The sequence below is a fragment of the Vicugna pacos genome, chromosome 20, assembly GCF_048564905.1.
Source record: "Vicugna pacos chromosome 20, VicPac4, whole genome shotgun sequence".
Taxonomy (NCBI): Eukaryota; Metazoa; Chordata; class Mammalia; order Artiodactyla; family Camelidae; genus Vicugna; species Vicugna pacos.
This window is the reverse complement of record NC_133006.1, coordinates 22,213,455-22,240,217: the sequence shown is the minus strand read 5'-3', so window position 1 is coordinate 22,240,217 and position 26,763 is coordinate 22,213,455. Positions and strand designations below refer to the sequence as shown.

The following is a 26,763-nucleotide window of genomic DNA, read 5'->3' as shown; positions in this document are numbered from 1 at the left end:
CCCTTTGGCTTCAAAATTCTGAGTCTGTGTTCTTCCCAAGACATGTACTTTCCAGGAGAAATGTTCCCAGTTCTATCAGCTATTCTCTGTTTCCCAGTTTCCAATGAGCTCACAGTCCTGATGGCCCTCCTCTGAGAGCATCCTTGTGTGTCAATGTCCTTCTCAAAAACTAGACCCAAGATGCTGGATGCGATCTACCCTGTGCAGACAGTCTTTCACATTGCAGTGTCACCTGCACCTTGCCGGAGCTTGTGGTCAATTGTAATCCCTTAGGCCCTTTGCACACTACTATATAGTCTCATCTATTCTGCATTTATACAATTCTTATTTTTTTCCCAATTAACTTCTGATTGTCTTTGAAGGACTCCTCAGTTCTCCTGTTCAAATTTCATCTTAATATTTTTGGTTTCTTATTCTAGCTTTTAAATTTTTTCCCAATTCTAATTCTAGTGTCTGATGTATGAGCTACCCTTCTTTCTGTCTTAGTTTCCCAGGACTATTAAAACAAATTACCACAAACTGGGCTGCTTAAAACAATAGAAATCTATCCTCCTGACAGTTCAGAAGACTGAAAGTCTTAAGTCAAGGTGTTAGCAGGGCCTTGCTCCCTCTGCAACTCTGGAAGAATCCTCCCTTGCCTCTTCACCCCTTCTAGTGGTTGCTGGCAGTCTTTGGCATTCCGTGACTTGTAGCTGCATGTGTGCAGTTTTTGTCTCCATCTTCACATGGCCATCTTCCCTCTGTGTGTCTCTGGTCTCCAAATCTTCCTCTCCGTATGGACACCAGTCATTAGATTTAGGGTCCACTCTGATCCAGTATGACCACATCTTAGTATGATTATATTTGCAAGGACCTTATTTCTAAATAAAGTCACATTCACAAGTTCCGAGTAGACATGAACTTGGCGGGGGCGGGGGAATACTGTTGAATCCAGTATACACTTTCTCAGCCCTGTGATTGCTGTCTCATAGGCTGTCTCACTTTTTCACTCTCTTCTCTCTTGGTGTCTCTGTCTCTCTGTCCCTGCTCCTTTATCCACCATGCCCACCCTACCACGCCAGGACAACAGCCGCCGGGTGGACAACGTGTTGAAGCTGTGGATCATAGAGGCCAGGGAACTGCCCCCCAAGAAGCGGTACTACTGTGAGCTCTGCCTGGACGACATGCTGTATGCGCGCACCACCTCCAAGCCCCGCTCGGCCTCAGGGGACACCGTCTTCTGGGGCGAGCACTTCGAGTTTAACAACCTGCCGGCTGTCCGGGCCCTGCGGCTGCATCTGTACCGTGACTCAGACAAAAAGCGCAAGAAGGACAAGGCGGGCTATGTCGGGCTGGTGACTGTGCCTGTGGCCACCCTGGCCGGGCGCCACTTCACAGAGCAGTGGTACCCCGTAACCCTGCCAACAGGCAGCGGGGGCTCTGGGGGCATGGGGGGCTCAGGAGGGGGCGGGGGCTCAGGGGGCGGTTCAGGGGGCAAGGGCAAAGGCGGTTGCCCGGCTGTGCGGCTGAAAGCACGTTACCAGACAATGAGTATCCTGCCCATGGAGCTGTACAAGGAGTTTGCAGAGTATGTCACCAACCATTATCGGATGCTGTGTGCAGTACTGGAGCCCGCCTTGAACGTCAAGGGCAAGGAGGAGGTTGCCAGTGCACTGGTTCACATCCTGCAGAGTACAGGCAAAGCCAAGGTGAGTGTCATGCCCTCAAGGAAAAGGTGATCTGGGTGTGGACACTTGCTTATGGGGACTGTAAAGATAGGACACTTCTGTCTTTGTGAGCTTGGGTTGTATAGAGGCTGACCCTTGGGTTTTCCTGGGCCCCAGGACTTCCTTTCAGACATGGCCATGTCTGAGGTGGACCGGTTCATGGAACGGGAACACCTCATATTCCGCGAGAACACGCTCGCCACTAAAGCCATAGAAGAGTACATGAGACTGATTGGTCAGAAATACCTCAAGGATGCCATTGGTATGACCCGCCCGCAGGGCTTTTTCCTAGCCTACCAGCTGCCCACCCAGCCCTAAACATAGCTGCTCCAGACCCCAGTTACACCCTTCCTCAGCTTGATGCTTCTAAGCCTAGAGTCCCTGGACTCTGGCCTTCAACTGAATTCCGAGATTCCGTGAACCCAGGCAGCCCCTGTCCCTGCCTTTAGAAAGTGTGACCTCCCCCCATTGTGTCCCCACCACCAGGGGAATTCATCCGTGCTCTGTATGAATCTGAGGAGAACTGTGAGGTGGACCCCATCAAGTGCACGGCCTCCAGTCTGGCAGAGCACCAGGCCAATCTGCGAATGTGCTGTGAGTTGGCCCTGTGCAAGGTGGTCAACTCCCATTGGTGAGACTGGGAACGCTGGGTTGGGGGGCTAGGGTTGGGGAAGTCGTGTGTTCATCTGTTCATCCATCTGTCCATCCTCAAAGAGGACCAGTTATGGGCACAGCATTGGTCTCAGTGCTGTAGAGTAGACAGAGAGGAATGAGGCTTGGCCCTTGCCCTCAGAGGGCCTCCACCAGAATGTGTAGGGACAAATCAGACACACAAAAAGCCACAGAACAGTGTAGTATATGTTAAGTGCCAAGTAAGGGTCCCCCCACGGTGCAACGTAAGGTCAGAGAAAGCAGAACTTTGGTTGAGATAAGCATGAAAGACTTCATGGAGGAGGTGCCTCTGGGCTGGGCTTCAAAGACTGGGTCAGGTTTTGAGGTATGGAATATGGTGGGCTAAGAAGACGTTTCAGGAGAAGGCTATGGAACAGGCACATGCGTGAAGGTGAGAGGACTCGGGACAGCAGTTGAAACTGGTTCAATGGAGCACGTGGCTTGTAAAGGAGAGTGGTGGGAGAGATGTCTGGACAGGGTGAGTGGAGTTAGAATCTGGAAGGCCTCCGCTGCAAGGGAAAGGAGTTTGAGTTCATTGGTAGGTCATGGGATGCCATTAATGGTGTTGGTGCCAAGAAGTATCACGATTGAGAAGATTAATCCTTAAGGGGGTGCAGGAGGTGACAGGAGTAGGGAGAATGAAGTCCAGGCTAGTTGGGGGCTATTGTTAATGGGCCAGGCATGGAAATCAGATCCTGAATCAGGATGATGGCAGGGACTCATAGAAAGGGGCTGCTGTAAGGACCCTCTGAGAAAAGGATCAGCAAGAATCATCAGCTGATTGGAAAGGAGAGGGTGTCTGTGGGAAGTCGAGGATGGCTCAAGAGGCCATGAGGCTGAGGTTTGGGAGACCTGTGGTCTCATTGACAGAACCAGGGAAGTCAGGAGGAGGAGCCTGTTGGAGGTGTGGGGGCCACAGTAAGCTCTGCTTTACACAGTCAGAGTTTAAGGTGTCAATGGGACATTGAAGAGGAGGAACTGGGAGGTGGGGGGAGTGAGCTCTGAGCCATTCCAGGGACTGGGGATCATGCCTGGGGCACCTTCATCCCCATTTCCCTGGAATCCAGAAGAGTTGGGGGGTCCGAGCTCCCTGTACCTCAAGTGACCCTCCATCTCTCTCCCATCTCTGTCTCTCCCTGGTGTCTGTTTTTCTTCTCCTCCTCTCCTTGTCTCTCTCACACCCTCCTCCATCTCTCTCCCGCGTGTCTCTTTCCCCTCACTTCTCTCCTCCTTCGTTTCTCTCTCCCTTATCTGTCTGTGCCCTCTGCCGTCGCCCTCTTCCTCCAGCAGCCTCCCATCTTCCTCCTGCAGTCCCTACTCCCTGTCTCTCTCACCTGTTTCCACACCCTCACCTCCTGCCACCCCCCTCAGCATGTTCCCTGGAAGCTGAGGGTCTCTGGGGCTCAGTCCCGGTCTCTCTCTTTCTCTCTCTCTCTCTCTGTCTCCCCACCCCTTCCCCTCAGCGTGTTCCCGAGAGAGCTGAAGGAGGTGTTTGCATCTTGGCGACTGCGCTGCGCAGAGCGGGGCCGGGAGGACATTGCTGACAGGCTGATCAGCGCCTCGCTCTTCCTGCGCTTCCTCTGCCCAGCCATTATGTCGCCCAGTCTCTTTGGGCTCATGCAGGAGTACCCAGATGAGCAGACCTCACGAACCCTCACCCTCATCGCCAAGGTCATCCAGAACCTGGCCAACTTTTCCAAGTGAGGGAAGCCTCAGGCAGGGGGTAGGGTGGGGCTAGAGTGGGCGGGAAGGGTCTCCCAAGAGACAGAGGTGGGTTTGAGGTCTTCTGTGTGTGACCTCTACCTTCTGGATGTTTTGGCCAGGTTTACCTCAAAGGAGGACTTTCTGGGATTCATGAATGAGTTTCTGGAGCTGGAGTGGGGTTCCATGCAGCAGTTCCTGTACGAGATCTCCAACCTGGACACGTTGACCAACAGCAGTAGCTTTGAGGGTTACATTGACTTGGGCCGAGAGCTCTCCACACTGCACGCCCTGCTCTGGGAGGTGCTGCCCCAGCTCAGCAAGGTCAGCAAATGCCCCTTGGCCCATCCTCAGAGGTCTCCAGAGGCTCCTGTGGCCTGAGAAACCCACCCCCTGCACAGATTTTTCTCCTTTCCCTATTCCCAGACGTGTCACTACCACTCCCCCAGCTCACCCACCTTCCACCTGAATCCTCTGAGGTCCCCTTAAAGCTGGGCACTTAGCTCCCATGTAACAGCCTCCCTGTTCCAGGAAGCCCTCTTGAAGCTGGGCCCACTGCCCCGGCTCCTCAACGACATCAGCACAGCTCTGAGGAACCCCAACATCCAAAGGCAGCCAAGCCGTCAGAGCGAGCGGCCTCGGCCTCAGCCCGTGGTGCTGCGGGGCCCTTCGGCCGAGATGCAGGGCTACATGATGCGGGACCTCAACAGGTGAGCGCCTTGGGACCCCCACACCTGCACCCTAGGAGCCCTCACATTTCTGTCCTAATACACTCCACTGGGCTCCACGTGTATCTCTTGAGGGCTTGAAAGGAGAGAGAAGCAGGTTCTTAGAGCAAATGGTAAGGAGACAGGTACAGCCAGTGGTGAGGCTGAGAGCCTTTTAAAGCCAGATGGAGCAAGAAACAGAGCCCCCAGAAAAAGTGCAGAGATTCCTCTAGCTCCAGCTTGGTGTAAGCCAAGGGTGTCCGGCTGCAAGCTCTGCTTTGCTTTGTCCCTCTGCCTGCCTGTGCCTGCTCCAGACCTGAGGTCCAGCCAGTACACACTGAATCAGCCACCTGGTGCCAAAACATTCAGATATCTCTGTACTAGTTGGTAGAGAAGCACTACCCCCACCAGAGCCCCGCAGACCTTGCCACAAAGTGCGAAATAGCACCTGGACCCCACCCAGCAGGGCCTCCTCCGCTACAGCATTCTGTCTGGTGGCGCGGCCTTGAGCCACAGCTGCTGCCCCCGTTATTTTGATGACGCCCTGCTTGTTCCTCTGCCCGCGTCTCTCCCTCCATGACGCCATTCCCATTCCACATTCCCGCCTCTCCTTCCATACGTCCACAACTTCTGCCCGCCTCTCTCCTTCTCTCTGTCTGTGCTTGCCCCTCTTCCCATCTCTCTCCAGCTCCATCGACCTTCAGTCCTTCATGGCTCGAGGCCTCAACAGGTGAGGGGCTCTCCCCTCCCCCGCCCCCCTCTCCGTTCCTGTCTGCTCCCCTCTCCCCCTCCAGTGGCCTTCACCTTCCGCCGCTCCTCTTCTCCTCCATGCACCCTCATCTCCTCCATATCTGCCCAGATCTGCCCCTCATCCCTCCTCTTGCTGCCCCATCTCCCCTCCCTGAGGCCTCCCTCCCTTCCTGGAGGGGCCTTGTCCTTTCCTTTTTTCCTCGTATCCCCTCCTGTCCTCCTTGCCTGCCTGCCCTCTCCAGAGCTGCCACCACCAGCTCTCAGCCCTTCCCGTGGGTCCCACTTCTCACCCTGAGGCCTGTGCCTGACCACAGCAGGCTCGACTGCTGGTAGCCTTGGTCTTACCTCCCACTCGTGTGCCCCCTTCCCTTCCAACAGCTCTATGGACATGGCTCGCCTCCCCTCCCCAACCAAGGAAAAGCCACCTCCACCGCCGCCTGGTGGGGGGAAGGACCTGTTCTACGTAAGCCGTCCGCCCCTGGCCCGATCCTCGCCAGCGTACTGCACGAGCAGCTCGGACATCACGGAGCCAGAGCAGAAGATGCTGAGTGTCAACAAGAGCGTCTCCATGCTGGATCTGCAGGGTGATGGGCCGGGCGGCCGCCTGAACAGCAGCAGCGTGTCCAACCTGGCGGCCGTTGGGGACCTGCTGCACTCTAGCCAGGCCTCTCTGACGGCGGCCTTGGGGCTGCGGCCTGCGCCCGCTGGACGCCTCTCCCAGGGGAGTGGCTCGTCCATCACGGCAGCCGGCATGCGCCTCAGCCAGATGGGCGTCACCACGGACGGTGTCCCTGCCCAGCAACTGCGCATCCCCCTCTCCTTCCAGAACCCTCTCTTCCACATGGCTGCTGATGGGCCAGGCCCCCCAGGGGGCCACGGAGGGGGCGGTGGCCATGGCCCACCCTCCTCCCATCACCACCATCATCACCATCACCACCACCGAGGTGGAGAGCCCCCAGGGGACACCTTCGCCCCATTCCATGGCTATAGCAAGAGTGAAGACCTCTCCTCAGGGGTCCCCAAGCCCCCCGCTGCTTCCATCCTTCACAGCCACAGCTACAGTGATGAGTTTGGACCCTCTGGCACTGATTTCACCCGTCGGCAGCTCTCACTCCAGGACAACCTGCAACACATGCTGTCCCCTCCCCAGATCACCATTGGTCCCCAGAGGCCTGTCCCCCCAGGGCCTGGAGGTGGGAGCGGCAGTGGGGGCAGTGGTGGGGGTGGCGGGGGCCAGCCGCCTCCATTGCAGAGGGGCAAGTCTCAGCAGTTGACGGTCAGCGCGGCCCAGAAACCCCGGCCATCCAGCGGGAATCTATTGCAGTCACCGGAGCCGAGTTACGGCCCTGCCCGTCCACGGCAGCAGAGCCTCAGCAAGGAGGGCAGCATTGGGGGCAGCGGGGGAAGCGGTGGCGGAGGGGGTGGGGGGCTCAAGCCCTCCATCACCAAGCAGGTAGGTGAGGGTGGGAGGAAGAAGGAAATGGGTTGGGGAGGTGGGGGTAGAACAGAGTTTGTGGTCTCAAGTTACAATTTTCTCACCTCCTTTCATTCGTTAAACAAGTGCACATAGAGTCCCTGCTGTGCGCCTGTGCTGTTCTAGGCACTGTGCGGTGAACCACAGAACTCCCTGCCCTTGTGGAGCGCACGTTCAAAGGGGAGACCTGATAACTAATGATAGCTTTTACGAGGTGATCTGTGCTAGAGCAGGGGAACAGGATGGGGACTCTCCTCTCTTGGCAATGCCCACTCTCTAAACGCACTACACCTTCTCCCACCTTTCCTCTCTCCGTCTGCCCCCCGCCTTGTCCCAGCATTCTCAGACGCCTTCCACATTGAACCCCACAATGCCAGCCTCCGAGCGGACGGTGGCCTGGGTCTCCAATATGCCTCACCTGTCGGCTGACATCGAGAGTGCCCACATCGAGCGGGAGGAGTACAAACTCAAGGAGTACTCTAAGTCGATGGATGAGAGCCGGCTGGACAGGGTACGTGGGGTCCTACCATCCCCAAGCCCTGTGCTTCCCTTTACCCACAGGGCAGACTTCTAGTGCCTTCCAAGGGCAACATCTGGGGTCGGGTAGTTACGATGAAAAGAAAGGACAAAGATCTGATCCGCTCTCTGGAGAAATCCTCAGTCTACCAAGCAAGGCCAGATACAATCAGTCCACTGAAAAGCCACTTTCAGCTGTTTTGTGGGTTGCACACATCACAGATTTCCCCAGGGGAATCAAGTTCTCTATTAGACTACATCTATGTTTTTCCCCGGGGAGAACATAAGCCCTGGCTCCTGTGACTGCTCAGGAAAGTTACTTCGCCAGCAGTGTGAGTTGATAAATTGGGTGGGGGCAGAGAGGTTGCAGTTGTACTACAAGTGAAGTACAGCTTACACAGTCACTGTCCCATGGACATCGGTGACAGAGGGTTGGTGGTTAGAGGTTGCATGTTGGAAAGTGGGGTGTATCAGCCCATGTGTGGAAAGAGTATCCTGACTCTCAGCTGGTAGTGGCCCAGAGCAAAAAACAGCAAGAGCTCTGGGGTTCACACACTTAGCAGAAAGTTCCTTTATGGGAAGCCGTTGCTGCAAGGATGGGGAAGAGGAGGAGGAAGAGGGTGGCTGTGTATTAGATTATATGTAAAGACTATATACTCCAACTTGGGGGAGCAGAGAGGTTTTGTGAGGCAAGTGGTCTCTGAACAGAGCAAAATGTTGGGATTGATTTAGATGCACTTGAGCTAAGAGAATATCTTCAGGCCATATAATAAATTATTTCCAGCACCATTTAACAAGCTGAGGACAAAATGCATTCAGAGTGTGTCTGTGGGTCTAAGTCCAGGTGCAGGTCCTCACATGTCCAGATACATACATGAGAGCATGTATATTCCTCTCAGGGAGTGAGAGCTATGATCTTGCTCTATTTTGAGGGAGCCTCGGCCCCATAGAATGGCCTTTTTAAAAGCCACTGTGTGTATGATCAACAGGCAAGGAAAGGGCTAGAGAAAGTGGCTGGGATGTCCCTTACCGTGCAGCGGCTGTGCCTGGCAGGCAGGGATAGAAGCTGGGTGGTGGGCTCTGGGCACAGCACCCCTCACAGTGCGGGGTCGTGTGCCCGGCGGGCAGGTGAAGGAGTATGAGGAGGAGATCCACTCACTGAAGGAGCGACTGCACATGTCCAACCGGAAGCTGGAAGAGTATGAGCGGAGGCTGCTGTCCCAGGAGGAACAGACTAGCAAAATCCTGATGCAGTATCAGGCCCGGCTGGAGCAGAGCGAGAAGAGGCTAAGGCAGCAGCAGGTGGAGAAGGACTCCCAAATCAAGAGCATCATTGGCAGGTGAGGAGCGGCCCGGGGAGGAGTAGCAAAGGAGAGGGTGAGGCTAAAGAGGGGCAGTGAGCTCCCCCTCCAGCCCCCAGACCCTTTCCTCCAACTCAGGACACTACGAGGGAAGCCCACCACTCTGCTCTCGGGGATGCCAGCCACTCTCCCATCACCTGATGGAGAGAAGCCTCTTGCTTAGTGCATTACACGTTCCTTTACTAAACCCCGACCTCTCTCCTGATGGAGTAACTTCTGAAGCCCTTGGTAAACTACCTCTTACTGTCCAACCATCACTGTGTGTCTGGACCAGGCCTAGGCTGGGACTCCCCACTGCTTACTCTCAAGCCAGCCTAAGCATGGGTCCCTTAGCCATAGTAGCCCCTGACTACCCCATCCTGGGCACACCCTTCCTCTCCAGTCTCGGAAAGGTGTTCCATTAGAAAGTGAATGACGCTTGTTTAGCCTGTGCACATTTTTAACTGCTCTCCCAAGCCCTGGGCTCCAAAGGAGGCATCTCAACAAGGCAGGGGGGATGTGGTGAGTTATCTTGAGAATTGGTGGGACCCCAGGCCCCACTTCAGCCAGAGCCAGCTCCATTTCAATCCATTCTAAATGTATTTTTGAGTAAAATTAATTAGAAGACAACTGCTTGACTTGAAACTGTTTCGAAAACCGCTGCTTTGAAATCCTTTGTGAGCAGTCACCTGGAGAATCTTCTTCAAAGGCAGAGAGATGCTGGGAATGACTATGTAAAGATTCCTTTTGGGCAAGGGGTGTCCAGGAGCTGCCCTGAAGATGGCCTAGGTTCTGTGAGGTGGAGGGGGGATGTAGAAGCCAGGTCTTCAGCTGCAGAGGTTCTGAGGGCGGGCACTGTCGTGAAGGGAGCTTGGAGTGCCAGAGTGTCTGGTAGTAGAGGTCTTTGAGGCAAAGAAAACTCCTTAGCAGGGAGATGTGAGCATCCCTGAGAGGAAGGTGAATGACAGGGAGTCTTTGGGGATTGGAACAGTGGAGGGATTCTGAGGGCAGGGGAGAAGGATGCACAAGGCTTTTCCAGAGAACTGCGGGGGTTCCCTGGGACCAGGAGTTCATGGGCAGGCGCCAAGCCTGTGCCCGCCACTAACCCCACTGAAGCCCGTCCCTTCAGGCTGATGCTGGTGGAGGAGGAGCTGCGCCGGGACCACCCCGCCATGGCTGAGCCGCTGCCCGAACCCAAGAAGAGGCTGCTCGACGCTCAGGTGGAAATTACAATGTCATTTATCTTCTCCGTGTCCCATCCCCATCCATCCCACTGTCCTTCGTGCAGTCACTGCACCAGCCACCCCAGCCCCATCACCATCTGTCTCTCCTGTTGTCCTCCGTTTGTCCACTGGCTGCTCCCAGCAGCCTCCCCAGCAACCTCATCTTCATCCCATCGTCTGTGCCTTTGTCACTCCTGGCAGTGTCGGCCCCACCCCTGTGCCTCCCCACCCTGTCTTCCCTCCTCCCATCTGCGTTTCAGGACCTCCTACTGGAACCTCAGTCTCTCTGCCCCCAGACCCCACCAGTTCCTGGAACCCCTGCCCCATCTGTGCCCGCTTCTGTTGAAGTCAGGGAGTTCAGCTTCGTCTGAGCTCTTCTTGGGACAGGAGGGTCAGAGGCTCAGTTTGCTAGAACAGAGCACAGGGCAGTGTATGAGGTCCAGTTTCCCCAGGCTCTTCACGGTGCCCTGAGGACTTGAGTTCCTCGTCACCGCTGTTCTCTTGGCTCCCCAACTTCCCTCACTCTTTGATAGCTCCCGCTTAGCTTCCCCTTCCTGACTCCTCAGATCTTGAGGGCCTCCCACCCTCCCTGCAAGCTCTCCCATCCTTCCCTCAGTGTTGAAGTCCAGCCTTCTTTGGCCTGTCTCTCCCTCTGGTCCTCACATCTGACCAGCCTCTCTAGCTCCCTGCTGCCTCCCTCTCTTTCAGCAGCCAGCTTTCAGGACCTCCCTCCTGCACTCTTACCCTTTGTTCCCCACCCCCACCCCCCACCCCCGTTCTGCTCACTTTCCTACCCATGCTCCTCTCTCCTCCGCTCTGACCTCCAGGCTCCCCCTCAACCACCACCAAGGCTCCTGATCCCATGACCCCACTCTCTCCCCCTGCAGCTCCTCATCAGGTAATTCTCCTGGTTCCGCTTTGACCACGGGCGGAGGACACAGGGGGAGGTGACTCCGGACCACTGCAGGTTGGTCGTGAAGCCCACTCCCCTCTGACTCTCCAGAGCCTCCCCTCCTCTCACTGCTGCCCTCCACACCCGAGAACCTCCACACACCCTACCCTCATGACACCTCCTGCACAGACCCACCTCCCAAGGCACTGCCCAAAGAGAGCACTTCCTCCGCCTCCCAGAACTGTCCAGGGCCACCTCACCATCAGTAGGCGTTTGACCCTAGGCCGGCCCAGCACATTCCCCGATCACACTCCCTTTCCTACAAAACCCACCCCAGCCTCCTGACTCTCAGTTCTCTTCCTCTGCCTCTCCAGTGTATGTCTGTCACCCCCCATTTCACCAAAGCGTCCTTGGGGTTGGGACACTGGGGGTGGAGTTTGTTAAAGGGGTAGTGGTGCTGGGTTGGAGGGCCCTGGCTAGAGGGGCTGTGCTGACTGCGGCAGGTAGGTTGGGATTTCCTCTTCCTTCTCCTTCACCTTGGTTCTGTAGAGAACCCTCCTTCCTTCCACCCCTCACCTGCTTCTCTCTCTTCCTCCCTCCTTACATCTGTGAGGTTGAAGGCTTCTGGGGCTCCTATTCGGTCCCACTGGGTGGGAATTAAGAGTGGGTGGTTAGGGAGACTTTGGGGGGCTCGGAAGGGTGTCGGGAACGTAAGCAGGGTGAGTGGAGCAAGAAGGAGCCTTGACAGATGTTAGGATGTGGACTGGCCCGTCGGGCGTGGGAGTTGGAAGTGGAGTGAGATGTCCTCCCAGATAAGATCATGGGCTGGGTAGCCATGTTGATTCCCGGGCAGAGATGCCAGGAACAGCAGGTTAAATAAACGCAGGGGTTGCTGATGCCACTCACTCCCCGTCTCCCGCCACCCAGTGGCCTTGCCGGACGCAGAATCCTACCTAAAAAGCCAGTAAATGGGAACCTGTCAGCCAGTGACATCATTTCTGAGATGCTTTATTTCCTGTGGGACTGATCTGCAGTGGGCAGTGGCTCCTCACACTGTAATTTTAACTCTCTGCCTGCCCAGCCTCTCTGTCAAAGTAGTTAGTGATCTGAAAACAGATGCTACAAGGCACCAGGGGACCTCACCATTTAAAGGACTCCTGCGGGGAATTCTTTTGTAAAATGAATAATGGCACCCTAATTTATCTGCTTTCTAAATTTGGGTCCATGGGGGTGTAGGGGGCATGCCTATGTGCTGTTGCCAGCAGACAAGCAGAGGGAAGGGAATCTGAGGTTTCCTTCCCCTGCTCTCCTGCCACACTCAGGATACCCCACCATACGTAATTTCCTCTCTTGCTGACTTGTGGAAAATGTGTGAGATTTCAGCAAGCTAGGAGGGCGGTTTGGCTTAAATCTGGGGTTTGAGTGACCTGAGAGATGAGCTCTTTGATTTGGAAGGAAGAGCTGATCTGGGAGCCTCTGCTGAAATGTTTTTATGTCTTTTAGAGATTTGATCATACACAGCTAGGTTGCCTGGCCCTGTGGTCCAGGAAATAATTTGGACACTTTTTCTAAACCACTTTCAGGTATTGGTCCTTCTGCAACTCAGCCATTAATGTAAAAATTCATTTTGTGCCTGCATTTTTAAAAGCCAAGGGAGCGACCTGAAGTGTAGAACACATGGCTTTCTTCTCCTCTCCCTGCAGAGGAACAGAAGCCAGAGCTGAGGGTAGGAGCCAGGAGTTGGTCCAGGAGTGGTAGGAGCGGGCAGAATAGGACCAGGGGTGGGAGTAGGGTTTGGTACCCCTCACCCTCTAACTGAGAGCCCAGGGTGAGGGAATGAAAGGAATGTGGGGGTGGAAAGGAATGAAGCCTTTCTGCTTCCTGGGGATGCAGAGATCGGGCCTGCTGAGTCTCTGCAGAAGCTCCTAGTCCTTTCTTTTCTGCCATTAGCATGAGAGAGAGGCAGCCCTCCCACAATATTTTTACCTTCCCACATCACTTCCCTGAATCCCCTTCCTTTCCCCCCAGTACAGTTAAACCTCTCTAATTTGGAATGTTATATTTGAGAAGATGGCCACTCTGAATAAGTGACAAAACTGAATGACAGTGTCTATTTAATGAAATGCATGTCTTCAAAATACATACAGTAAGTAGCACTCGATGAACAAGGCGTTTCCACTCGAGGCCCTCAGGGAGCATGCGTTAATGAATAAATAGGCTTGAAAAGTCTGTTTTCTGGTATAGGTTAAATATTCCCTCCCACAGACACATTTCCACTATTAATTTGCTTAGTACACCCTTTTTTCACAGATAAAAGGAAACTCAAGCCCAGTTTTTGTTCAAATTATGAAAAATTCCAAATCCACGGGGGTTTGGATTAATGAGGTTTTGCTGTACTGCCTCCCCTTGTTCCCTCTCCACAGAGTTCCTACCTCAGATTGGAGGTGGGCTGAGAGGGGGGTCCCCGGGGTGGGGGCGTGGGTGGGCAGGGGGAGATACAGGATTCGGCTGGTGGGGAGATAGGAACTTGTTTTTTTTGAACTGGTTTCCTGGTGTGACTCTGTGGGTTGAAGGTCCCTGTTGGGGGTTGAGGGGGTGTTGTATGTGAGATGCTCTTCTCCCTGACCCCAGAAGATGTAACTTTTCCTGCAGGTGAGAAACCAGGAGGATGCAGGTCGGGGTGTCTGGGGGAGGGGGGTGGGATATGGTTTATGGAGTGGGCTGGCTATGGGGGAGGCCACTGCTGGGGGGCTGGCACCCATATCCCTGCGAAGCGTCTCAATAAGTCCGCGCTCTCCTCTTTGGTGTCTTGCAGGAGAGGCAGCTTCCCCCCTTGGGTCCAACAAACCCGCGTGTGACGCTGGCCCCACCTTGGAACGGCCTGGCCCCTCCAGCCCCACCTCCCCCACCCCGGCTGCAGATCACTGAGAACGGCGAGTTCCGAAACACCGCAGACCACTAGCTCACCCAGCATCACAGACTTCCTCCTCCTCCCTCCCGTGCACCCCACCCTGGAACAGCACCAACCACCAGGACTGGACGTAGTCGCCGAGGGACAGCGGGATTGCCTCCCTGAATGCCTCCCTGGGGGGGCACCATTCCCCCTCCCCCACTGCACCATTTCCAGGAGGGAGAGTGGGGACTCTTAGTTGCCCCCTTTTCCTTCCTGTTGGGGTGCTGCCCCTGTGACCCCCAGGAACCCCTGCCCCAGGACACCACCTACCCCACACAGACCCCTTCACTCCGGGGTGCTATCCCCATCCTCTGCCTCATCGTTCCCCTGAGCACTGGGGGACAGATCCTCGCCCCCACCCTGGGGGTGTGGCACCTCCAAACTTTCAACTTCAGGGTGATTTTTTTAGCAGTAACCAGAGCTGACAATCTTACTCCCCTCCACCGCCCCATTTTGGCCTCCCTTGTCCCCCTTGTTATGGGGAGGGGACCCCAGGTGAGGGGGCCCTATTACCCCTTGATTTCTCAGGAGCGTCTGGGGGGGCTCAGCACGCACAAACTCCTCCTCCTACCACTCTTAAATTTACTCCCTTCCCACCCAGAACCCAGATGGGGTGGAGGGGCCACCGGGGCAGGGAGGGGGCGGCAAGGGGGGAATGGGAGTTTTCTCCCCTTCTTCCCATACCTGATCTGCTCTTGGCTGGTCCCAGAGCGGGGTGAGGGGGCTTATGCCCCCCCCTCCCCCAGTGTGTTGGGTGGGGCGGAACTGAGGTTAGGGTGAGGGGTTAGGGTTTAGGAGGGTGTGTATGTCAGGGAGGACAGACTAGTTAATCTGCCCTATCCTGACACACACAGCCCCCACTACCCCTCGCTTCTCTCTTCTTGGTCTCTACTCCCAGGGGGAGGGGGGAACTTACTCTAGGAAAAGCCATGTCTCTCTCCCCCAGGGTGGGGGGACCTGTGTTGGAGGAGGGGTGTTGAGGGCCCCCTTCCATGACTCTGTCTCCCGGGGGAGGTAGGACAGGGCTGGGCTTCCCTCTCATCCTCCCCGCCCTCCCCAATCTCCCTCCACCTCCCTCCCTCCCGCCAGCTCCACAATTTTTCGGTGTTTCTCTGTACATAGCTCTCTGGCGGGATAGGGGAGGTAGGATGGATGGGGTTTGGGGTGGGTAGGTCATAGGAGGGGAGAAGCCCCTCCTTGGCACCCCCTCTTCCCTGACTGCTGTCCCCTACCCAGCCTTGCCCCCTCATCCCTTCTTGCGTTTGGTATTGAGACTCTTCCCAGACTCCACCCTTCTTTCTTTTGTATGGACAGTTCCCCTTCAGTTCCATCCCCCTATACACATACACCCAGCCGGGGCCAAATTTATACTTATATAAAAGTTGTAAATATGTGAAATTTTATCCCTGTGCCCTTTCCTGCTTTCCCAACCTCATACCCTACCCCTGGACTCCCTTTCCTCTTCTCTTCTTTGGCTGTTGTAATTATCTGGGGTTTGTATTGTACATATCGGGGTGTGTGTGTGTGGGCTGGGGGCAACCCCTCTGTACAGAGCTTCCTGGCCCCCTCCCCCCCAGGCTTCCCTCCCCAGCCACCACCCTAAGGGTAGGGAGATGTTCTTCCTACCTGTTTTATTTTGTTTTCTCGTTCTCCCTCCCCACCCTACCCGACTCCCAGCCTACTCTATCCCCTACCACTGGCCCTTTTTCTCCACTCCCAGCCCCATTTCCTTTTTTTCTGGAGTGTGTGGTGAAACAGAAAAATCATGTTTAATAAACGGAGATTGTTCTTTTATCGCTGTGCTGACTTTCCTAGGATGGGACCTCCAGGAGAACCAGTAGGAACAGCCTGGGAGAAACTGTATATCCCTGCGTGATGCCATAGTCTCCCCCTAGAATATCACTCTCCCAATTAGCAAGGAGATTTATTCTATTTTACAGCAGGGGTTTCGTACTTGCCAAAATTAACCAGTCTATCCCCTCACCACTGCGCCACTTAACAGGAAGGACTAAAGAGGTCAAGGAACACCAGCATTCTCTGATAAAGGATTCCACGTTTATATCTACATATACCTTAAAAAAAATAGTAGTTACCTAGAAATGAAGTTTATTTAATTTCCGGTTAAAATTCTCCCATGCGTAATGGAGGAAAGAACTTGGTTCCCTAGCGAATCTGGGTTCCAGCCCCAGGCCCACCACTTGGCAGCCTCAGTTTCCCCCGAGGGAAGTCAGGATGGCAACACCTACCTCGCAGGCAGAGTGGAGGGGGAGTGAGATACAAGATGATGAGGACAATACCTAACCCATAGAGTAGGTGCTAACTTACTTTCGCCCTCTCAGCACCTACTGGGCGCGGGCGCTACGTTTAATCACCGGAATGGCTCTCAGGTCGCCCTCTCCGTTCAGGGTACGTTCTCCCGAAGCCCGATTCCTTGACCTCGGAGAGGCGGCCGCTCCATCCGCAGCCCCGCTGAGGCCAGCGGCTGCCCGCCAGCACCGCCTTCTCTCCAGCGCAACCAATCAGCACAAAGCTTGTAAGCCTGCGCCTCTCGATTGGCTGCGGCCCTGGCCCCGCCCGCCTTCCCTGCGTCGGCGTCCGGCCGAGAGGCGGTGGCTTCCGGCCGGGGCGGCGCGGTCTTTGCAGAGGTCCTCCGGGCGTTGGGCCGCGTGTGTACCCGTGGGGGCGTGGCGACGGAAAGGGCCGCCTGGCCGGCACTCGTGGGGTCCCGGTGGCTGTGTTTGCCCGGGAGCCGGACTCTGTGGGCACGTGAGTGGGAGCGGAGCGGCGGGCGGGAGCGGTCCTGGCCGGCGAGGTCCGGCTCGTGGCTGAAGGACCTCCTTGTCTTCCACAGTCTCTGGAAGTTAAAGCCCCGGTTGGTGTTTTGTTGTGGCGGTTTGTTTTTGTTTTCTTGGCGGGGGAGTGCGCGGGACTTAGCTGCCGGAACTATTACTAACTGAAAAGTTTCCACATGTTGGGGGGCAGGGGAGGCGGGCTTTGTTTGAGGAGACACGGTTCCACTTATCCGGAGCTGCTGTGACCCCTTCTCTTTCCTCCGCAGCCTTTCTCCCGCGCGGGCTCTACCCCGCCCCTCACCTCCTGTGCTCCTTCCTCTGGGATCTCTCTTTCCCAGGAGGCCATGGATACTTCGACGCCTTTGCCTTCCGTAGCTCCCTCCCCGGGCTGCAACCCAGCCCCACGGACGATCCAGATCGAGTTCCCTCAGCATAGCTCATTGCTTCTAGAAGCCCTGAACCGCCACAGGCTAGAGGGAAAGTTCTGTGACGTGTCCCTCCTGGTGCAGGGCCGCGAACTTAGGGCTCACAAAGCGGTGTTGGCTGCCGCCTCTCCTTACTTCCATGACAAGCTGCTTCTGGGGGATGCGCCACGGCTCACTCTGCCCAGCGTCATCGAAGCCGATGCCTTCGAGGGGCTGCTCCAGCTCATTTATTCAGGGCGCCTCCGTCTGCCACTGGACGCTCTCCCCGCACACCTCCTTGTGGCCAGTGGCCTCCAAATGTGGCAAGTAGTAGATCAGTGCTCAGAGATTTTGAAAGAACTAGAAAACTCAGGTGGTGGAATTTCAACCCGGGGGGCACCCCCCTTCCACACACTTCTTTCCACCACATCCTCTGCAGGAGGCTGGTGCATTCGCTCTGCCCCTTTCCAGACCCCAGCGCAGTCTTCTGCTTCTACCGAGAGCCCCGTTGTAGGGGAGGGGAGTGAACTGGGAGATGTGTTGCAGATTCAAGTTGAAGAGGAGGAGGAGGAGGAGGAGGAAGAAGATGAGGAGGATCAGGGATCAGCAGCACCGTCTCAGGCTCCTCAACCTCAGAGAGGATCAGGGAGTTTTCCCCACCCTTCTGGATCCCACCCACTGCCTGTATCCACTACTCCCCGCAGGCTTCCAGAGGGTGAGAGTACGCCACTTGAGCCTCCTGCCTCTCACACTGCACTGCCCCCCAAGATCTTCTTCGTTAAGCAGGAACCCTTTGAGCCCAAGGAAGAGATATCAGGAGGTGGAACTCAGTCTGGAGGAGCAAAGGAGGAAACCAAAGTGTTTCCTGGAGGGGACACTGAAGGGAATGGAGAGCTAGGATTCTTGCTGCCATCAGGAACAGGAACAACGTCTGGAGGAGGTGGTCCATCCTGGAAACCAGTGGATCTTCATGGGAATGAAATCCTGTCAGGGGGTGGGGGGCCTGGGGGAGCAGGGCAGGCTGTGCATGGGCCTGTGAAGCTAGGTGGGGCACCCCCTGCAGATGGAAAACGCTTTGGTTGTTTGTGTGGGAAGCGGTTTGCCGTGAAGCCAAAGCGTGACCGGCACATCATGCTGACCTTCAGCCTTCGGCCCTTTGGCTGTGGCATCTGCAACAAGCGCTTCAAGCTGAAGCACCATCTGACAGAGCACATGAAGACCCATGCTGGAGCCTTGCATGCCTGTCCCCACTGCGGCCGTCGGTTCCGTGTCCATGCCTGTTTCCTTCGCCACCGGGACCTGTGCAAAGGCCAGGGCTGGGCCACTGCTCACTGGACTTATAAGTGACTGCTCAGGCCACATGCTAGCTTCCAGGACAAGGGAGCCACTGCTGCTGATGGATACTTCACCACTATGGCATCCCAGTCCTGGATCTTGTCATCATGCCAAGAGAATAGCTATGTTATGGATTTCTTGTTTTGGGGTGTTGGCCTCAATCTGGCAGTTTTGGAAACTGTTTTCTCATGTCCAGGTTTTTGCTATACAGGAAGGTGGGTTTACAGGCTATACATAAATTGGTCACTTGCCCATAATCTTTTCGTACAGGAAACCAGATTTCAGATTAGTTTATTTGATGAGAGAGAAACTAGAGCACAAAACATGATAAATGTTTCATTCAGTCTCTATGAGTAATTAAAGGAGCTGGTCTCCATCTAGAGATATGTTTGATTCAGAGTTCTAGTAATTCAGAGACTAAGCTCTTAAGTTTTTCTCTCCTTTGTCATTACTGTAATTATGTGAGTAGAGTTTTTATATACTTTCTTTTGTTATATCTTTCCAGAAGCCCTTCAGAATTGCTTTCTCACTGGTAGATACTTTTCCAACACCTGTATTTTTCATGTTGTAGTTGAGCACTTTAACAAATTGAACATTCCACGTGTCATGTAGAACTCTCATTAATAGTCTGTGCCTCTTGCCCACCACTGGTCACACATACATTCATCACAATAACTGGAATGTGACCAGTGAACTCGGGAGATGGCCACTGACCTAACATGCTCTCAGGGTAGGAACACTGCTCTGAACAAGTGGCCATGAGCAGTGGGACTCAGGGCTGAGATGGCATACGCTAAAGGCTAGAGAATAACTGCACAGTGGGACCACACCCCCTTCCTTTTCATCCTCAACTACACATTACCTTGGTCAACAGGTAACGGGGTAGATAATGTAACGGGGAGATTGTCATAGGTTACTTAATTTCTTCAAATAAACTTTGCCCTAGAATGTATGCCAGTAGTAGACTGAATTGAGTCATTATGTGGGAGAGACAATGTGAGAACAGAGTTGCAAAGACTTGGATGTATTCCTTATGCAGCTGGGTTATGTCGATGGGGGAAGAAATGGGATGGTTTTCACAGATACGGAGAACGCTGTCCTGGACTTCAGTGAGCCAGATTCTCAGCCCTGACCTGCCAGTGAATGACCTCTGGTAAGTTGCCTTGTCTCTCAAAGTCTGAACTGTTTTATCAACTTACTGTTTTTTTTGATGAGGTGGTATGTACCTCCTAACTGGTTCTCAGTCGTCCATTTTTTTTACGGGGTTAGTTCACATGATCTTTACCTATAATATTCTCTGACTCCATGTATTATGAATATTGTTTGGTTATTGTTTGGTCTGTTATACATTTAGTGCAAAGCACTGTACTAGATCCTGAGTTATACTCTACTCTCAAAAGGATTTACAACTACTACCAAAGCTAGACAAACAATGACAATGTGGTATAGTAAGTCCATGATAGTGGGCAGTATAAGCTACTATAGTGGCACAAAGGAAGCCAAGCAAAGACCTATTAAAGGTCACCAGAGGTTTCACAAAGAACTCCATTGCCAGAGTATGGCAATGGGTGTGGGTGGCTAAACTGATGTGGAAAAGGTGGGCATGAGTTGAAGTCACAACTATAGGGCCAACAGTGACAGCCTTTACCAAAGCATGTTCCTCAAAAGTTAATTAGGTGTGAGGGGGGAGGGTATACCTCAAGTGGTAGAGCACATGCTTAGCATGCATGAGGTCCTGAGTTCAATCCCTAGTACCTCCATTAAAAAATAACTAATAATAATAGTAAATAAATATACCTAGTGACCACTCCCTGCTGAAAAAAGTTATTAGATATGGTACCTAAAGGGGCTAAAAAATGTGAAGGCTGAGTACTTCTTATGGCTGAGAAGGTGAATTCTAGCTGGGATCTGTCAGCCTTTCTAAAAAGCCTTGCCATGATACCATCTCTATGGTAAGGACTGTGACCACAGTGAGAAAGGGGTCAGGGATGGGGGTTGCCAGTCTTGGCTCTACTACAATCCCACCCACCTGTCACTCTTTTGGCACACATTCTGTAGATGACTTTATCTCTTGGTCAGGATCCTTGGGTTGCAAGCAAGGGAAGCTAGCTCTGAATAACCTTATCAAAAAGAGTCAGGTGGCTCCTAGAATGGAAGGAAAGGCTAAAAGACAGCCTTGTCAGACCTGGGTCAGCTCCAGCGGCTTGGGGCAGGAATTCCTGGGGAATTCTTCAAGTCATATGCTTAGGGATGATGACTCAATCAGTCTTACTTCTTGTGTCACTCATCTCCAGATAAAATTTCCCAGGAGAGAACTCTGAGCCTCAAGTCCACCCTCTGGTTAGAGCACCTTGATCATATGTTCCATTGAGGCAACAAATCCTGGAATCCTCAAGGGGAAATTGAAGTCCTGAGACAGCAGAGTAGGGAATGAGTGCTGGCCAACCCACAGGAACAGGTGCCCACCCATACAGTCTCTGTATGTTGCCAATCTTGGGATCTGTAAAGCTTCAGATATACCTGGCACTTAACAGATGTTCAAGAAATACTGAACCTGCCCAGCCCTCTGAACTTATGGCAGGATTGCTTTCTCCCCATAGCATTAAAGAGTTTAATCCCCATAGCACTTCACTACTTCAATAAATCCAATTAAAAGCCATGTTAGAAAGTGTTGGGGGTTTTTAAATTTAATTTAAAAGTATAACAGAGAAATGGAGTTCCATCATGAAAGATTTTGGTTTAAACTGACTTAAACGTGCACCTCTGCTTCTGTCCTTGCCTCCTTATAGTGGGAGAGATGTCCCTTCTACTGTCTAAGGCTAGCTCCCTTCCCAGAGCTTTGCTCTTTAATTATCCTCTGTGTCCTGTATCTTCACTCTCTATCTCTGTAGTTCTTCATTAGCATTTAATACATTCACAGAGTTTGAGAATTAATACATGTAAAGTACTTAGGAACAGTGCCTTGCACTCGGTAAACTCAATAAATGTCAGCTATTAGTATGAGTGAGAACATTAGTTCCCCACACCTTAACAGGGATCAGTTCTCTCAGGGAGGGATCATATACATAAAGGGAAAATATTTTCAACTTAAAGGGAAATGAGGCATACAGCACTCAGTAAGGATTAGATGTTATCATTTTTAATACCTTTCTCAAATGCTAGTGTTTTACATGGCTCTTTTCACCATCTTTTAACTGTACACTCTTGGGTGATTTTTATCCACTTTTCTGTGTTAAACTATTTAAATACCAATGATCCATAGTTTTATATCTCCAGTTTCCTGACCCCCTGCCCCCCCACCACTGCCAGACCCCCTTAGATTTCTTCCCTCTTTCATTCCTTCCTTTAACAATAAGCACCTGCTGTGTACCAGGCACTGATGGAAAAAGCAGAAGTATCACAGGAGCTTGGACCCTGGATCATCACTTTAATAGAGACAGATGTTTAAACCAGCTATGTAGGTGCTTCATAGATATCTCAAAACTCAACATGTCTAAAATACCCTACCCTACCTCTAGCCAGCTGCCCCTCCATTGTTTCCAGATTTAGTGATGGTTCCACCATCCACCCAAGTGTCCAAGACTAAAATAAGAGTGTCCCTGGACACCTATCTCAGCTCCTGTACCTGTCCTACCAATGTTATTGACTAAATATTTCAAGTTGAAGCCTGCCTTCATTTTCACTGCTTCTGCTGTCACCTCCCACCTGGTTGTTTCCATCTTGCTTCCCTTTATACTTCACTGTACACACTATGGCCAGAGTGATCTTTCTAAAGCAAAAAGTACTGTTTCATCAGCTCTCCAGCTTAAACCTTTCATTTGCTTCCTCTTAATTTTTCATGAAGTCCAAATGATCTGGTCCCAATTACTACAATCTCATCATTCATTATTGTCTCCCCTAGGCCTTTGCTTTTCCTGCCCCCCCCCCATGCTCATCTCTCTTCCTAGAATAGTTACCTACCTAGAAATATCCCCAGTGGACTAATTCCTAATCTCTTCAGATATCAGTTTAAACATCACTTCTAGAAATCTCCCTGGCCATTAGGTTTAGGGTAGGACCTCTGCTATGTGTTCTAACAGCTTTTATTTCCCCATATCATGAGCCTTTCTTGGACTTTCCTTTACTCAGTAAGTAAATACGTGGGTGCTGGTTTAGGCACGGTGGACATTGTTTGGATTACATTCCAGTGCTAGAAAGGAAAGAAACCAGGTAATAAGGTGGAGAGTAACAATGAAGGCATACTGAGCACATTGATCTAGTATTCAAAGGAAAAGAAAGAACCAGTCATGCAAAGCAGGGCAAGGAAAATGGTTCCAGTAAAGTGTTGAGCAGATGCAAAGGTCAAGAAAGAGAAAAGGAGGTGTGTTTGACATACCAGTGGGCCTGGAGAGGAATGAGATTGTCTTAGTCCATTTGGGCATCTGTAACAAAATACCACAAACTGGGTGGCTTCTAAACAACAGAAATTTACTTCTCATAGTTCTGGAGACTGGGAAGTCCAAGATCAAGCACCAGAAGATTCAGTGTCATGAGGACCTGCTTCCTGGTTCATAAACAGTCATCTTCTGTCTATCTCCACATAGTGGAAAGAGAAAGGGAGCTCTCTAGGGTCTCTTTTATAAGAGCACTGATCCCATTCATGATGGCTTCACCTTCATGACCTAATTACTACCCCAAAGCCTTAACCACCTAATACCATCACATTGGGGATTAGGATTTCAACATGTGAATTTGGGGGGACATAAATATTCAGTTCGTTGCAGATGTGACTGAAGAAGTAGGCTGAGGCTGGGCTATATAGAGCCTTTCAGATTGTCATAAGAAATTTGGATTTTATTCTAAATGCAATGGGAAGGCAATAAAGAGTTTAAAGCAGGGGAGTAATTGTCTTTTCGCATTTTAAACACATTCCTATAGCTACAGAGCTAATAATGGATCATTAGGGGGCAAGAGTGGAAGCAGGGAGACCAATTAGAGTATTCCATTAGTGCAGACAAGAGGTGGGTAAAGTAGATATGGAGAAAAGAGACGGATTAAAGCTATTATATTTCAAGGTAGGACTGACACAGGACATTATAACATTAATACAGGGATTTGGGAAAGTAATAAATTAAGAAAGATTTCTAGAATTTTGTCTTGAACAGTTGAATTAGAGGCCATTTAGTGAGTGGAAGACAGGAATGGAACTTGGGAGTGGATGAAGAGTTCTCTCTGAATGACTGGAAACTGTCCAATGGGCAGCTAGATGTACTTGACCAGTGTTCTTCTAGACCAAGGATTGGCAAAATTACTCTATAAAGGATCAGATAGTAAACACTGGGCTTTGCATGCCAAGAAGCAAAGTCAAGGATATTATATACATACATAAAAATTAAGGAAAACAAATTTCTACAAATTTTTATTGACAAAATTCAAAATATAATAATTGAGTATAATTTTTTGTAACACAGTTCTGTTGCTTAAGTGGGGTTCAGAGTCAGTGTTTCTGATTATTAAAATCAATTGCAAATATTCATGTATTAGTACTGATTTATAATGAGATTTTGTATATTTAATCTTTGAAAATGTCTTCACACAGATACTACTTCCAAATACTGATATCAATCCAAGAGCATATGAGTTTAATTGAGCATATTTATCACATGAAAGGCATTTATAGAATTCTGTCATTTATATTCTCTTGATACTTGCCTTTTATCACATCATTACATTGTAGATTAGTCACATCCAAAGTTGAAGGTTAGGTGGAAGCTCTTTAATTGTACAACTAAAATATAGAAATTTCCTTTGACTTGCACTGAGATCTGAAAAGCATTGCTGGAACTGTAGTTTGAGCTCAGGAAATGTATTTACTGCAAATTTGTGTGGGAATGGAGATCTTGCTTCTTGTTCTTGACATTGCCTGCAATTCAAACAGCTGTAATGACTTGGCAGCAATGTATGGTTTGCATACAAGCTCTGTTTTGCCTTGTAATTTTTTGCCTTGTAAGAAACGGTACTACGTCTACAGCAGGCGTCCACTGACCAAAGTATGGGAAAACAAAATATGATATATACATACAATAGAATGTTACTCAGCTTTAAAAAGGAAGGAAATTCTTACCCATACTCCAACATGGGTGAACCTTGAAGACATTAAGTGAAGTAAGCCAGTCACAAAAGGACAAACACTGTATGACTCTCTTTATATGAGGGATTTACAGAGTGGTCAAGTTCATAGAGACAGAAAATAAAACAGTTGCTGATAGAGGCTGGAGAGAGCAGGAAATGGGACATTATTGGGTACAGAGTTTCAATTTGAAAGATGAAAAAAGTTCTGCAGATAGATGGTGGTGATGGTTGCACAACAACGTGAATGTACTTAATGCCACTGAATCACACATTTAAAATGGTTTAAATTGTAAATTTTGTGATATATATTTTACCACAATAAAAACATAAATAAATGAACCACTAGTGAACTAATGAATCTAGGCACTGAGCATCAGTGGCTGCTAATACCACAAAAAAGAAACAACCAGACATGATGAGCTTCTTATGGAAAGCACCAACACCACCTATTAGTTTGGCCAAAAATATCAAACATGAATGTGATCAAGCCTCAAGATATAGCTATCAATTCACAGAAAATACAGAAGACAGGGAAACATGTTAAACTATACCACAGTGGTGCAAAAAGCAAAATGGGGTCTAAGAAATTCTGGGGGACAAACAGCAAATTTTCTTCAGAAAAAAAAAGTTGCAAGGGGAAAAAAGGGATGGAAGGAAACCTGTAGTTTCAAAGATTTTAAGACATATTAACCAATCATAATGTGTGGACCTCATTTGGATCATAGCTTTTAGAAAAAGACTTTTTTTTTTTAAAGTATGACCTTTATGACACAACTGTGGTTTTAGCCACTGACTGGAAATTTGAAGATATCAGGAGTTACTGTTAAAATTATTAGTTGTGATAATGATATTGTGAGTTAAGTCTTTTGATGGCATTGGTTACTTATGGATAGACACATTTGTCTATAGTTGTGAACTGAATAAAAATACCAAATACACACATATGAGCTCAAGAGAACTGTATTAATTATAATTAGTATACATATATAGTCAAGTTATAAAAGATTGAGAAATAAATTTGGAAATAGTTATATACTTTTAAGAACATCTAATCAGAAATTTTATATTACAAACACATTCTGGTTACTAGTGTTACATTCTTTTTGCTTGTATTATGCAGCTTCTGATAAACCCAGACTGCTGGAAGTTGCATTTTTGAACGTGATTCTTCTGCTCTTGTCATGATCATGATCCCTTGGAAGCAACAGCAATTATTCTGTCTACATGATCTAAAATTTCCTTTAAAGATTTATTGTCAAGTATCAGTGGCTCTTTGTATTAGTCTTAGAGGGCTGCCATTGCAAAATTCCACAGGCTGTGTGGCTTAAACAAGAGATACTTATTTTCTCACAGTTCTGGAGACTGTAAGTTCAACATTAAGATGCCAGCAGGTTTGGTTTCTCCTGAGACCTGTGTCCTTGGCTAGCAGACTGCTGCCTTCTCGCTGGGTCCTCATGTGACCCCTCTCTGTGCACATGCACTCCCGGTGTCTCTATTCATGCAAAGACACTCCTCATACTAGATTAGCCCCCCCCCACCTATGACTTCATATAGCCTTAATTACCTCTTTAAAGGCCTTATCTCCAAATACAGTCACATTGAGCATTAGAGTTTCAACATACAAATTTGGAGGGGGCGGAGACACAGTTCAGTCCATAACACTGCTCTTCCTCCAACTTAGTTCCCTCCAGTATTATTCCTTCTAGTTGAATGTGTTTCTTGGAAGGAACATGGTAAAGCTTTCCAGAATCAACAGCAGTTTAATTATTAGTCTTTATTTTCTCACACACAGGAAATAAGATATTCATAGTAAATCGGAATGTATGTATGGCCACCCATATGCCCTTTATGCTTTCACCTCTTAATAGACTTTTTCACTTCCAATATACACATTTCTAAAGGTTTAATACTTTAAGTTCTCACTTTTAGGTGACCCATTTTGAGTTGATTTTTGTGTATTATGTGGGGTAAGGCTCCACATTCATTATTTTGCATGTGCATTGTCTAATGTCCCTTCATTTCAGCCTGAAGCATTTCTTATAGAGCAGGTCTCCTGGCATTTAACTCCATCAGTTTTTGTTTTTCTGGGACTGTCTTAATATTTTCTGTGTTCTTGAAAGATAGTTTTCCTGGATATAAAATTCTTGGTTGACAGGTTTCCCCCCTCCAGCACTTTAATTATGTCAT

General features: G+C 50.6%; 2 protein-coding genes across 13 annotated transcripts in view; both read left to right on the top strand.

The window, feature by feature from the left end:
- SYNGAP1 (synaptic Ras GTPase activating protein 1) overlaps nucleotides 1–15,728 on the top strand; it is a 31,189-nt gene extending 15,461 nt beyond the window's left edge. Inside the window, exons 8-20 of one of the 11 annotated variants that reach the window (XR_012062225.1) lie at nucleotides 1,062–1,688; nucleotides 1,824–1,968; nucleotides 2,193–2,337; nucleotides 3,842–4,078; nucleotides 4,202–4,403; nucleotides 4,611–4,789; nucleotides 5,475–5,516; nucleotides 5,915–6,989; nucleotides 7,348–7,521; nucleotides 8,655–8,866; nucleotides 9,996–10,086; nucleotides 10,977–11,056; nucleotides 13,797–15,728. Coding sequence is in view for 5 of the 11 variants with exons in the window: in XM_006202112.4 (XP_006202174.2) it covers nucleotides 1,062–1,688; nucleotides 1,824–1,968; nucleotides 2,193–2,337; nucleotides 3,842–4,078; nucleotides 4,202–4,403; nucleotides 4,611–4,789; nucleotides 5,475–5,516; nucleotides 5,915–6,989; nucleotides 7,348–7,521; nucleotides 8,655–8,866; nucleotides 9,996–10,086; nucleotides 13,797–13,943 (3,276 nt within the window). In the remaining 6 variants the exon portion in view is untranslated. Of the gene's footprint in view, nucleotides 1–1,061; nucleotides 1,689–1,823; nucleotides 1,969–2,192; nucleotides 2,338–3,841; nucleotides 4,079–4,201; nucleotides 4,404–4,610; nucleotides 4,790–5,474; nucleotides 5,517–5,914; nucleotides 6,990–7,347; nucleotides 7,522–8,654; nucleotides 8,867–9,982; nucleotides 10,087–10,976; nucleotides 11,057–13,009; nucleotides 13,083–13,796 lie in introns of those variants that run through there. The other 10 variants (XR_012062227.1, XR_012062224.1, XR_012062226.1 and 7 more) reach the window with 10 other exon arrangements.
- An 839-nt stretch (nucleotides 15,729–16,567) lies between these two features.
- On the top strand, nucleotides 16,568–19,417 carry ZBTB9 (zinc finger and BTB domain containing 9). Of its 2 annotated transcripts, none has more exons than XM_006202111.4 (2): nucleotides 16,568–16,700; nucleotides 16,993–19,417. In XM_006202111.4, the coding sequence occupies exon 2, from the start codon at nucleotides 17,071–17,073 to the stop codon at nucleotides 18,475–18,477; it is 1,407 nt and encodes a 468-aa protein (XP_006202173.2). In that variant the 5' UTR covers nucleotides 16,568–16,700; nucleotides 16,993–17,070; the 3' UTR covers nucleotides 18,478–19,417. The 2 variants fall into 2 exon arrangements, with proteins under 2 accessions (XP_006202173.2, XP_015093024.2); XM_015237538.3 differs by having other exon boundaries at nucleotides 16,590–16,806.
- The last annotated feature ends 7,346 nt before the right edge of the window (nucleotides 19,418–26,763 follow it).